Raw genomic sequence first — 12767 nt, forward strand, 5'->3', positions numbered from 1 at the left:
GTGTGAATATTAGATCTACAAATATATCCAACTAAATCCTGAGACTGTTCCTTTAACACCACCATGTTAGCTTTGAGGTGCAGAGTAAAAATACTTCAACTGTGTACTGCTTCTTTTTTTATTTATCAATCACTCAAATCATTTGCAAATGATCAACAACCACAGCAGGGATTAATGCAAGAAACACCCATTATGTGATTTTATTTCTGAGAGTATCTGATTTAACCCAATGCAGCAAAGACTTCTTAAAGACTATTTACAGTATCTACAGAGATATTTTTATATTGGGTCTCCTATTCTGTGTTTAAGTCAACTCCATTCCCAATATTAATAACAACAAAAAAAAACAGTTTCTTTCTAAATAAAGTAAATGTCGCATATGTGCACATGATCTGCACTCTGTCATCATTCATTTGAACACAATTGGAGAGTATTTGAGATGAGATGTGTTTATGCATCTTTCAAAGTCTGAGCCTTCATATGTCAAATCGTCCCTGTGGGGTTTTTGTAATAAAACATGCAAAGTGTCTGGGTTGTTTTTCATGCTAGTTGTCTGAAAAGCAGAAATTCTAATCGTGTTCGGAAAGGTATAAAACAATATACAGATTTAGTTTGTGCCGATACACAACAATTATTCATTTAATCTATGTTGATGCCGAACATTTCCAGTGATTGTAGGACATAAACGAAGTGATTATTTCTTAACTCTGTAGAAAATGCTGTCATGTGAATTTTGCAGAGCTGTGTGTAAGATTAATTCCTATCATACATATTTGGCAGTTAACAGATAGCTTATAGTGTTTTATTTTATTTTTTTTACATTGTGCCATTTCACATGTCAAAATCTGCCCTTTGTAGTATTGTTCACTTTGAGAACAGGCTTTTATAAAACAGCTGACAAACTGAAATAGGAAAGCAGAAATTGCAAATATGTTGCTCCACAGCAAAGGTAAGCTCCATTACAGCGAGAGAAAGAGAATCAACAGCATGCGGCTCCACATCCTTATAAACTGACATCTGTATCAAAAATACATTGGTGTAAAATGATTCTGTGTGTAAAACCAGAAACCTTCAGGAATGGAGCTTTAGAATAACCTCAACATTTAACAGTCAAACTTTCTATCCCTCCTACATTTACTCAACAATCTAAGTGTATAAAACTTCTTACAAGGTTAATATATAAACAGATGCCTTTAGAAATGAGTTGGAATGCAAGAATATACTGTCATCCTTCACAGCTGACATGCTGGCTGGTCCCTTGTAAAATAACATTTAGAAGCTTTTTTTCCTTTCTTGATTTTGAAGTGGAAATTATTTCCTCATCCAGCCGAGCATGAAATGTCTGATTTATGAGCCCGTTATCTTTTTCCAGTTCCAGAGTTGATGATCAATCCAAAAACAATTAAAGAAGTAGAGACTCAGTTTACATTTCTAAAAAAAAAATCCTCTTATTAACTGGAATGTTTGATGACTTTGTAGAAGATCGAATAGTTTGGCGTTGTACATTGTCTGTAGCAAGTTATTTTTCCTGGTTGTGTTCCTCATCCCTGGCTGTGTTTCTCTCCTTCTCCTCGAGTTTTCAGGTTTTTCATATGGGGGGCTTCAGTCCATTATTAGCACCAAAAAGACACCCGAGCTTTGGCTGGAGGTCGTTCCAAACCTCGCCCATCTGGAAAGAAAGAAAGCAAGCAAGTCAGTTTGTGACATATCAGTGAGACACCAACAGAATAAAGTGTAATTCATTTTTAGAAGAACATTTGAGCAGAATAAACCTAAAGCCCTCTGAGAACCAAAGAAACCTTCTCTCAATGTATTCATCTGGATCAGAGTGAAAAACTGCTTTAGTTCACCTAACAGAGGAACAGAGAATGTGTGCTTTATTGATTTAAAATATACAAAGGCAGATGTAGGATTCAGTCATTCGTGTCCTAAATGATGATATTATTCATACAGTGTTATCATCATTAGTTCTTCTGTTGGGCTATAAAAGGCAATTTAAACCAGGTTTGACCCTTGTGGAGCGTCACAGCGTCGACGACGCAGAGAAGCATCAGTAGCAAAATGATTTCCCCGCCAACAGCCTCACCTCTCTGTGTCCTTGGACCTGAGAGTTAACAAAAGCGCCCAGAATGTGGGATGTGATTGGAAGGTAGATGAAGATAAGCTGGGTCTCCTGATGAAGGCAGAACAGGGAGAAGTAGTTCCGCAGCTCCATGGTCTGAATGGCGTTTTCTTGCTATTAACAGAAAAAAAGACGTTATCGGAAATGTCACCGCTCATCAAATAAGGACAAAAGATCAATACTAATTATGCAAATGGGAGATAAAATCACTTTGGTGGTCAGATGGTCAGTCAATCCCTACAGTCCAGAAAACATTTTTATTTTTAAGATGTTGAATAGCTCTGGGCTGATGCTAACTTTTACCTGCCCCTCAGGATGAATCGCAACTACTTTAAAGATCTTTTATTCTGCAATAATTTAGTTTAGAACTGAGTATCTTATATGTAAAAGTCGGTATATTATTTATATTAGCTGCTAATGAGCAGTGTTAGCATGAATGTAGCCTTGTTTAGATAGTAATAATGTTATTACTATAAGTTAAAGTTTTGTTAATTTAGAGGACACACATTGTGCAAATTACACATGCACACCATACTTTTTGAACACTAATACTGGTATGTGTCCCTAGCCTGTCCACAAAACCCCCAAATAAGAGAAAAGTCCATCCTCTCTGTCTTTTTCAGGCTCCACTTTTCAGAAAATGTGTGCTCAAACAGGCCGTTTGGAGATTTTCCCTTTGTGACATCACAAAGGGAAGTAACCCCTCCCCCAGGTGGGTGACACTCCCACAGCTAGGTGTTTGTTCTTTCCTCTGAATCTGCCTTCTCAACATAAACAATAGGTAATGGTGCAAGTAAGCACAAGCCACATCCCCTTCCACAGGGGCGTGGTCAAACACAGCTCATTTGCATTTAAAGCTACAGACACAGAAACAGCCTGTTCTGAGCAGGGCTGAAATAGAGGGCTTAATACGCATGATCAAATACAGGATTGTGGTTTTATAACAAAACAACTTCACAGACATGTTGTGAGGAGCTCTAAGACTCATTTAAACTTGTTGAAAAGGAGTATAATATGTGACCTTTAATCAAACATATAGATGATTACATTTAAAACTTTTTTACTTTCAAAACAAAAAGCTGCTACTTTCTAAATACAGATCTGACACTGAAGTCTACAACACTATCGGCTGATATAATCATTTAAACACCTTATGGAACCTAAAGTTACTGATAAAAAGTTAGCTGACAAAGGAGTCATCTTGGCCATAACTGGCCGACTATTTCATTTTGTTTATTTAAATGGTCTTTAAATTTCTAACCACGTATGTCAAACTTTACTGACTCGAAGGAACTACAGCCACAAGATTACCAACCCAATTTAGTATTTTGTTTGTCAAATACGAAACGCAATGAATTAGAAAGAATCCAAACAGCCTTCAAATGTGGACAGAAAGAATGTGAAGTGACTGAGAAAACCTGAACAATTCTTGACTCCAGCTGCTCCACAGACGCCTGCTCTTTGGGCTGCACCGAGGCGCTCATCATCTGCCTCTTCATCATGCCGTATTTGTGCAGAGCTCTCTGGTGCTCGTGGAGCACGCCTTTCTCGTGACGCTCACACAGATCCTAGAAGAAGAAAAAAAAAAAGCACACAGAGTCGCATGAAGTTCCTCTCATTTGTCTCTCAATAGTCGTATGCAGAACAGTAACAGTAATACACAGCAAGCCAAGGATGCTGGAAAACAGTTTATGCAAATGATTAATTAGCATATATATTAGAGTTAACAGATTTAGTCAAAGCCATGTAGAATTCTACTTTATCTGCCTACTAAACCAGACCCCTTGTTTGATATCCAGAACCAACATATTAATAGGAACAACATTTTCCACTGAGAAACACTGCTTGTATACGTAAAAATAGGATGCATGGTGGTTAAATGAATTACTATGTTGAAATTAATTACTATGCGACCTGAAAATATGCGTCTCCTTGTTGTGTTGTTCCATCAGACACATGGGGTTTATAAACTGAAGTCAGGCTCAAAAACATAACTGCAATGCTTCATAAAATGTGCACAAGCCTCTGCATCTTGAAACATCAAAGCAGAATCCCCTCTTGTGTCAGGTGGACTCAGGTTAAACGAATGCACTCACTCTGTATGATTGGAGCAAATCCAGGAAAACATTCAGTTTTTCCACGACATCATCCTCTTCCCGTCTGCCCTGAGGACATCAATAAAAAGTAGAAAACAGAATTTATGACATATGTTGGGTCCGGCAGAGCGGAGCAGGCGGTGCAGGTGAAGGACCGAGGGCTGTACCTGCTGAGCAGCTTTGTCAGACAACACAGCGAACTCCACAGACAGACTCTTCAGAGACTGACGCAGGGTCCCCCAGGTGCTCTGTGAGGAGGCCAAGGCGGGAAGAGACGAAGAGTCTGAGCCCAGCGTACTGCAGGAAAAACAAACAGTATTATTGCAGAGGCGGAATGAAAAACATTGCAGCGTCTTAGCTGCAAAACCCATGTTCAGCTAACAACTATGAAAAAGCGAAAAAAAATAAAAAATAAAGCTTTGGAATGTTATTAAGAGGATACTAAAAAAATGTTTTAATAAAATACCTGAGTTCTCTGCCAAACATGAGAAGATCTGTGGCATTCTCCTTCGAGCGCTCAGCCATTTTCTCGGCTCTGTCGCGCAGCTTGTTGAAACTGTTGTGGATGTTTCTGATCAGCTCTCTGCTTGTCGAGAACTGGGCTTGAATGTCAGATGGGAGATATTCCTGCAAACAGATCAAACACGGCGTTCTGAAATTCTCATTTTAAATTAATTAGTAAGAGTTTTCAAGAACACGTCAGGGGGTTTTTTTGTGCATACTATTACTAACCTTTGCTAGTGTTGCAATTCTGTTGGTCATGAACTCATCGCCCGTTTTCTTGTAAGTGTCACGCAGCTTAGTCTGAACATCCTGTGTGGGAAGAAGGGTGAGGAAAAAGACACTGAGTGGCTGGAACAGGATGCCGTTTCCGTCTCAGTCATCATGGTGATAATAACGCTTATTGCGCAACACGCCCGGGACACAGAACAAGTGACAGAATGACAACATACGGAGCCGCTGAAGGTGAGGAAAGTCTTGACCAGCTCGTCCTCTGAGAAGAAGGGATGCCGCGCCACCAGGTTAAGGAATCGGTGGAGAGCACGTCTTCGCCCCTCAATGAACTCCCGCTCAGAGACAGAGGTCAGGACTGTGGAGAGATAACAGAAATCGGAGGAGTTGTTGTGGTAGGAAAGAGAAGGACACCATGAGAATACATTTAGCAGATTGTGTCAATATTAAGGGAGAGGGGATACAAAAATAAAGAGGATAAACTGAAGTGAAGTCTCTTTAAGGTGAATTTGTATCAACTTTAAATACACAGAAACATCAAAGAGATTCAGAAATCTCAGCCTGTCAGTTTTGGCTCTCCATGGGAGCTATGCCAAAGCTGCTAAATATCCTCATGTGAGTCTGCATCTGTTTGGGCCTTGGACCACGAGTGTGAAAATGAAATGAATATTTGCGTGTGGGGTCAGATACAAGTCTGCTTACCAGACCTCTTTGGCAGCTCTTAAATTTGCCTGTGGCCGAATCTGGTAGCTTTGCAAGCTTCTGACACCAGAACACATTCATCTGGAGGCTTAGACAAGCAAGAGTTTTCAAATTGCAGTATGGGTAATGTAGGAACTAGGTTTTGAGAAGGAAAAAGAATATTTGACATTTTAATAAGTCTGCTCTTTCTGCAGCCCTGAATCATAGAACGTTATATACAGTAAGATCATATGTTGTCTTTCAGTTCACTGTTTTCAGAATCTGACTGACATCCTGAAAAAAAATCTAAAATTCTTCTGCACTGATTGGTGACAAAATAAAAAATCATTCAAGTGCTAATAAAGCAAACACTGAGCTACACTTATGAGCAAGAGTAGAGGAAAAAGTCAATTGTTGGGGTGACAGATTGTCTCCTGTGGTACATTTTTGACTAATTTGGTACTTTAAGAAGACAGATTGTGTCACTGTACAGATTCCTCAGTGTGTGTGTGTGTGTGTGTGTGTGTGTTGACATAATTATCATTCCAAAGTGACAATCAGTCATTGAGAGCTGAAAGAGGCTCATTTTACGCATCACTAGTTTCCTTTTTCCTTTGAGGCAATAGCTTTGATGAATGGTAATGATTGTGTTTGAATTCAACAGAACCTGCAGGAATAACAGTTTGTATTAAAACTCTTTTCTTTTTTGACTTTTTCAACAAATAACCGTTCGGTTAAAGGACCACTCTTGAAACATGCCACTAACCTGTAAGTGAAAACATGAAACTAAAAGATTGGTGTCAGGAATAACGACTCTTACAAAAAGGGAGGTGATGATGAATCGAAGAATCACGAGGGGGGGGATTGTTTAAGCCGGGGTTCAGACAGAGTAACATACCTCCTTTCAACATTCTTTTAGGTGGTAGTGCCGGCACCACTCTGTAGGCAAATCTCTGAAGCAAAACCTCGTGGAAGACATCGAAATCGCTGTAGCGTCTGTACACTGATATCTTGTATCGCTACAAACAAAAGGAAAGGAAGAAAACAATCAGGAAAAAGGGGAAAGTGGTATAAACATCAAGTCTTCCGTTTAAATTTCAGTTACACGGCTGATAACAGAAGAGCGAATGAGATCTTTTATTCTGACTGCATGACAAAAAACTCACTGGCACTATTTAAATGGCCCACAGTAAATGTCTTCCTGCAGCGATTAGCATACACATTTTGTTACTTGAAACCAAATTAAATGCCCACATAACCATGAAATGAGTAGTTCAACATTAAGAAAAAAGGTTTCACAAACAACATTCATCACCAAAGTTATCAAAGTGTGAGACAAAGTCAACTTTTCTTGTTGTTGAGATGTTTTTTTTTTTTTTTAGCTGAATTATTTCCATGCAGTAGGATTAATGGGATCCCTTGCCTGGCTGGTGACCTGGTACTCCACATGCTTGAGGAACAGGCCCTTCTTCTCAGGTATGAGCTCCACCTGGACCGTGTCTCTGGACAACAGTTTGTCCAGCGTCTGCGACAGCTTCAGTACGTCCTCCTGAGCCGGCTGCATCCTCAACGCACTCAAATCCCTCGGCTCCCCAAGCAGAGGTTTTGGCAACTCTGTCAAACACACAACCGGCACCACACCAACTATCTAATATTTGTTTTTTATGATTACAATCAATAATTTCGAAAGGAATGAATTGCTTAACTAGGAGGAATGCTTGGGTTGAAACCACTTTTCCTTCTTTCAACAGATAACTACGTGCCTTGCTCTATTTGTCTCTGGCTGGCGTCATATTGTGCATAGCGCCCATGTGATCTTTTATTCCTGCACATTCCAAGAAGGTCATGAAAATGAATGTAATGCACTGCCACAAACGAAGAGAACTGGTTCTTTCACATAGGAAGTGGCATGCAGCTAGCTACCACACACTGGCCACACCTGAAATAACAGAGGGAGCTTTAAATAATCACAGAAGGTTGGGAATGGCTCTAACTCAAACCAGCATAATGGATACCTCTATGAAAACCATGAAATTCCCCTCTATCATCTTCCCACTGTGGGAACAGTGAGAGGCAATACTCGCACACTGCTCAGGGTTCTCTCTGCCAAAATACAATACAAGAAATTACGCTGAATTCAAGCTGAATACATTTTTTTTTTTGTAAACGAAACTGGAAATATGGGCTGAATTATTAGTTTTTTGTTCAAATACATTCCCTATAAATACTTCGAAGTGTTCCTTTATTGTCATTATTTTATTTCTATAACAATAATATGCAGTGTATCATATTGAAAGCAATGGGAGGGGATGTCTCCCAGTAATAAACTGTCAGAGAAAACCTATAAGGAAAGACATGTTGCGTATATGTGAGCCAATAAAATAGTGACATTTGCCCTGTGCAGATGACATATCTGAACAGTGGAGGGATGGCTGAGGTCGTCCTTGGACACACAGAGGAATCGTCAAGCTACTCATTAAGCAAAACCTTTAACTGCTCTGCTCTGCTGTCACTGCAACACTGCTGCCTACCTTGTATGCAGTTCTCCAGCAGTTTGGGGCTCGGCTGCTTTCCCTTCTGAGCAAAGGCAATCAAAGCGAGTGCTTTATAGAGAGACAATTTGCTCAGGAATCCGTCCGTAGAGTCGACATGCTCAGCAATCTGAGAGGGACAAAGACAACATGACATGAAGTTCACCGATTTTAAGAGCAACATCTAAATTCAACTTTGGTTTTACATTCCTGTCGTCAAAAAAAAAAAAGTGCTCACTGGACACAAAGGTCAGGGAAAAGGGAATTCTACTGAGCCGTGAGCTGGCTCTGAAATATTCCAACAGAAATGACACACTCAAAGCTATTCATCACACTGATATGATATACTGTTGTTAGCCCACATGTCAGCATTAACATAATCCAATCTGACACACCCTGAAATATGTCACCAAAAAATAATAATATGAACCTCATGTCTTTTACAGTCTGATGCTTGAACTGACTTTCTGTGAAAATGCAATACATTTATCTCCATTACTTATAAATTTAGGCTTTAAACTTAATGTCTTCCTTTGGTGAACAAAATCAATCTCAGCATTTTAATAACCAATGACATGTCGTTATCCAGACCCTTTTTTTTTTTTTTTTTTACATGTATTTATTGTGAAAGAGTGGATGAGATAAACCTCCAAAATGTTAATCAAGTCATAAACATGAAAGTCAAATTTAAGAGACAAGAAGTGAAAAGTTTGAGACTGTTTGACTATATGGTGCTTTTTTTTTTTTTTTTTAATCTTACAATGTCAGTTTGCATTGTTGCCTTTTATAGACTGTGTCCTTGCTGCATCACCTCTAATGATTTGTCCCCCACAGTCCAGTATAGTGTGAACCCTCACCTGGCCTAAAACCGCCTTGGAGAGATCGGTCCTTTGGAGCAACCGCTGAAAAACTTCAACCTGCACTCTGTCATCTGTCCTACAGCAGATGGCCTCAAATACTTCCCTGTAATAGGCAGGAACTGAGCCTAAAAGAGGAACAACACCTACATAGCATCACAACCACCCAATGACCAGAAATGTTTGATCAGCAGCAGTATGCTACCAATACATTTTTTTTTTAATCTTAATATGGGACCTTGCTTTACATCAGTAGTAGCCTACTAACTGCTGGGGTTATGGTAACAGCTTTTACAGAACTGCTCATTCTATTTCCCATCACATGACTTTATATTATGCCGACACATAGGTGAGTAGGCATCCAAAAGTCAAGCAAATTAGTTTCCACAAACGATCATCTTATCACAGCTTAAAGATCTTGAGCAACACAGATAAGAAAAAGATTTGAAATGAGTTCAATCTGTGCCTGCTTATCCTCTGCTAAAGTACACAATTCACCACTGGCACATTTTTTCACGTGGCAAGAAAAAAAAAACATCAACAGTTTGATAAACATGTTTCACCCCTTTAACATTAACATTCTCTGTCACTGTGGCTTGTCGGGTTTGAGGGAGTAGTTCAGGTGGATCAAAAAGCGATAAAACATCTTGGCTGGTTTTCAGATGGACTGACTCGGTTCCGAGATCTTCATGTACCCAAAAGTTCTCATTGGTCAGTTCTCACCGCGACCACACCAAACGATATCCTTTGAATAAAGCTACACGACTTTTTTTTTTTTTTTTGTTACTGCTATGACATTGAAACACAATGTAAAACAGCAAAGTAGCTAAGAAATGACATGGCAACAAGTTTTCGTACTGTACCTTCATTGATCTCTCCTGCCATGGTGCAGTCTGTCATGTGAGCGCAAGAGCACCTCCATGTGATTTCCTGCAGAAAAGAAAAAACAAGTCATTTATTTCTTAAAGTTGTAGTGAGCGTTGGTTAAAGTCCAGGTGTGGAGTAAAGCCGTGCAAACTTACGCTGATATGTTTATGGCTGACGATCGTGTCATATCCTGCTGTGTATTTTTTTTTTTAAGTCACAAGTGTAGAAACAATTCTGGGGCTTGCGGATATTTCCAGTCTGGGGCTTGCGGTTATTTCCAGTCGTCTTCTCTAGACTCTAGAAATCAGCAGCTCAAAAATGCAGTCCACGTTAAATCAATTTGTCTGGGAACGGTGTCTTATTTGGGCCGGTTTATATCCTACTTTCACTTGTGTAACTTTCATTTTGTTTTATTTGATGTTCCTGATTCATCAAACGAAGCAAAGTAATGCTGCCTTCAAGTGCTCCTTCTTCCTCTGCGGCGGCTGCATTCATATCTCCTTCTGCTCCTCGTAATATTTCAGAGGGAAGTCCGGACTATTTTTAGCTAAACGCTATAAAAAAAAATGCAGGTTTGAATACCAGTTAGAACATGGTCCGAAAATTGACAGTTTAATTACATTGTTACTGTTTGCTTCCGGGCTTTTAGCCAATGCAATATATTTGGTAAAACAGTTTAATTCATCCCCCTTTTCAATAATCTAGTAGTCATATTTCCGATGTCACGTGAACACCCCATGGTCTTTACACTGTTGTTCCTCTGGGCGGCGCGAGTGTGTAACGTCTGTGTCGCTGCCGCTAAGCTGTGTGTGCGGGGCCTGGCGGGGTAAAGCTCGGTGAATGTCGTGAACAAGTCTCCGGTGTTGACCACAGTTTCCCTTGCACTCTTACAATGACTGGATGGAGGTTGTGCTTGGAGGTGCTTGTTTGAGCCATTGCACCGAAAGAGGACTGCAAAAGACAAAACCAAGGAATTACTAACTACAGGGGGGGAAACACAGGATGTAACGAACCGCAGAGCAGAATGTCAAGAGGAACAAAAGAGACTTCTTCTTGTTGTTATGCGACTGAACAACTGAACTAACCAGCAGCTAACCCGGCTAGCCGAGTTAACTTCAGCTTTCTTTGCGGGTATGTCCTACCTCTAAACATGTTGTTTTTGAGCGAAACTTTAATGGACCACGGCACTTTGTTGTTGTAATACACTTTACAAATACACTGTAGCCGATTGCGATAAAACATTGGTTAACAAGCTAACTAGCTTCGCAGGGCGTCTGGTTTCCGGGGTCATAGCAACTAGTTTATGTTAGCAAGCTAGTAGCAGCATCAATGTTTATCCTGTTAGCCAGCTGAGTGTCTGGCCGTGCGTGTCCTAAAATCTCTCAAATGTTGTATGGTTGCCATTGCAATGAGTGCTAAAACACGACACTGTCCAAATAATACTTAAACTTGTGTTTCTCTAAAGAATGGTAGCTTAACTTTATTGCCACAGCTTGATGAGCAGCACTGCATTTGTTTTTTGTTCTTCATCCCAGAGAGATTTTCTAAAGTGGATTCTCCTCTGTGTTTACAGCTTGGAGCATCTTTTGGCTGCTTATTCGGCGAGTGGATCTCATTGACATTTTCTAGCCATGGCAGCGGTGGTCAGCTATTCTCCACCATGGTGGGTGAATATCCTGCACAGACTTCCACATTTTAACCTCAAGTTCGAGCAAACCAGCAGTGATTTCCAACCAGAGGACTGGACATATCAACAGGTAAAAAAAAAAAAAATACACCTCTTTTCCTCCTATCAAGTAAAACCCTGGAAGTTTTAAATCCCTGACATCCGATCTATGTTTACAAAAATGTGTAGGTGATATTGTATGGTGTCCTTCCTCAGTTGCAGATCAGTAGGGAGATTTATCTTGTGTTCAATACTTTCTCCAAGTACGAGTCAAACATTATCCGATTTTCTCGGTGACAGATGACTTGTTTGAACGCACCTGTCTCTCTCTCTCTCTCTCTCTTCACCTTTCGATCCATGTCACCATCTGTGTGCAACGATTATATCCACGTCCTGACCTTTCCCAGGCACCAGACAGCTGGTACATACCAAGTCTTTTCACCCACTTAAGGTCAACAAAGAGTCTCTTAAAACAGGCCAGGTGATACTCTCCTGTTGCAGTGGTAGTTGTGGCAGGTATGGTGCTTACAATGCACTCAATACTCGTGCCATTGATGTATGTTAAACCTCTGGTGGAGTGCAGGTAGTGATTGGTACTACACTTTTTTTTTTACACATGATCTAGGGAAATGTTTCTACATATGTCCTGATTGACAATTAGATAAATTGTATGTCTGATTGTGCCAGACGGCCAAGCGTTAATATAAAACTTTCCTTTTAGTTGTACTTTGAAGAAGCAAGTCCCCTTATGTCTGAACATGCAATGTTGTTTGCACTTAAAAATAGCTTGGTAGTCTAAAATTCTACAGAGTCAACTGTTGGGCAACGTCTTTTCTCAGGAATGAGGAAGAATTGAATGAATCATCATCTGACCTTTCAAAACAGCTATTAAGTGAGCTAATGCTCTTGCCACTTTTTAAATATTCTGTTGTTTATAAAGAGGTTGGTTCAGTTAACGATTGGGTTGCATTATTATTATTTTCAGAGACAACTGAGGCTATAGGACATCAAACGAGATTGGGGGTTAACTTTTTAATACAAGTGAACAATTGGCAGAAGTCATCAGACAACAATGCTTCTTGTTACTTCTTGTTACTGTGGAAGTATGATTCAGAAAATCCAGAGGTGAATCATGGTTCCTATGAAAAAGGAAGACATGCTCCAGACATGGATCCTCTTCAGTAGCTGTTATGTGTGAAGATAATTAGCCCTTTA

The 12767-nt window shown here is 39.9% G+C and overlaps 3 protein-coding genes across 6 annotated transcripts in view; 2 read left to right on the forward strand and 1 right to left on the reverse strand.

The window, feature by feature from the left end:
- The window catches only part of gpatch8 (G patch domain containing 8), a 197666-nt gene that overhangs the window by 65743 nt on the left and 119156 nt on the right, over positions 1-12767 (forward strand). The gene's annotated exons all lie outside the window — the stretch shown is intronic.
- The window catches only part of snx8a (sorting nexin 8a), a 13008-nt gene continuing 426 nt past the window's right edge, over positions 186-12767 (reverse strand). The window contains exons 1-14 of one of the 3 annotated variants that reach the window (XM_061027125.1): positions 10042-10181; positions 9883-9949; positions 9020-9147; positions 8163-8292; positions 7055-7245; positions 6530-6650; positions 5172-5308; positions 4951-5031; positions 4685-4845; positions 4386-4515; positions 4219-4287; positions 3541-3690; positions 2087-2236; positions 186-1669 (exon numbers count right to left, since the gene is read on the reverse strand). In XM_061027125.1, coding sequence (XP_060883108.1) covers positions 1589-1669; positions 2087-2236; positions 3541-3690; positions 4219-4287; positions 4386-4515; positions 4685-4845; positions 4951-5031; positions 5172-5308; positions 6530-6650; positions 7055-7245; positions 8163-8292; positions 9020-9147; positions 9883-9919 — 1566 coding nt within the window. In that variant the 5' untranslated portion in view covers positions 9920-9949; positions 10042-10181 and the 3' untranslated portion in view covers positions 186-1588. Of the gene's footprint in view, positions 1670-2086; positions 2237-3540; positions 3691-4218; positions 4288-4385; positions 4516-4684; positions 4846-4950; positions 5032-5171; positions 5309-6529; positions 6651-7054; positions 7246-8162; positions 8295-9019; positions 9148-9882; positions 9950-10041; positions 10182-12767 lie in introns of those variants that run through there. The other 2 variants (XM_061027126.1, XM_061027128.1) reach the window with 2 other exon arrangements.
- The window catches only part of ttyh3a (tweety family member 3a), a 21920-nt gene continuing 19885 nt past the window's right edge, over positions 10733-12767 (forward strand). For both annotated transcript variants that reach the window (XM_061027123.1, XM_061027124.1), the window contains exons 1-2: positions 10733-11017; positions 11460-11643. In XM_061027123.1, the coding sequence (XP_060883106.1) occupies positions 11518-11643 (126 nt within the window). In that variant the 5' untranslated portion in view covers positions 10733-11017; positions 11460-11517. The remainder of the gene's footprint in view (positions 11018-11459; positions 11644-12767) is intronic.

The sequence above is a fragment of the Labrus mixtus genome, chromosome 20, assembly GCF_963584025.1.
Source record: "Labrus mixtus chromosome 20, fLabMix1.1, whole genome shotgun sequence".
Lineage (NCBI taxonomy): Eukaryota > Metazoa > Chordata > Actinopteri > Labriformes > Labridae > Labrus > Labrus mixtus.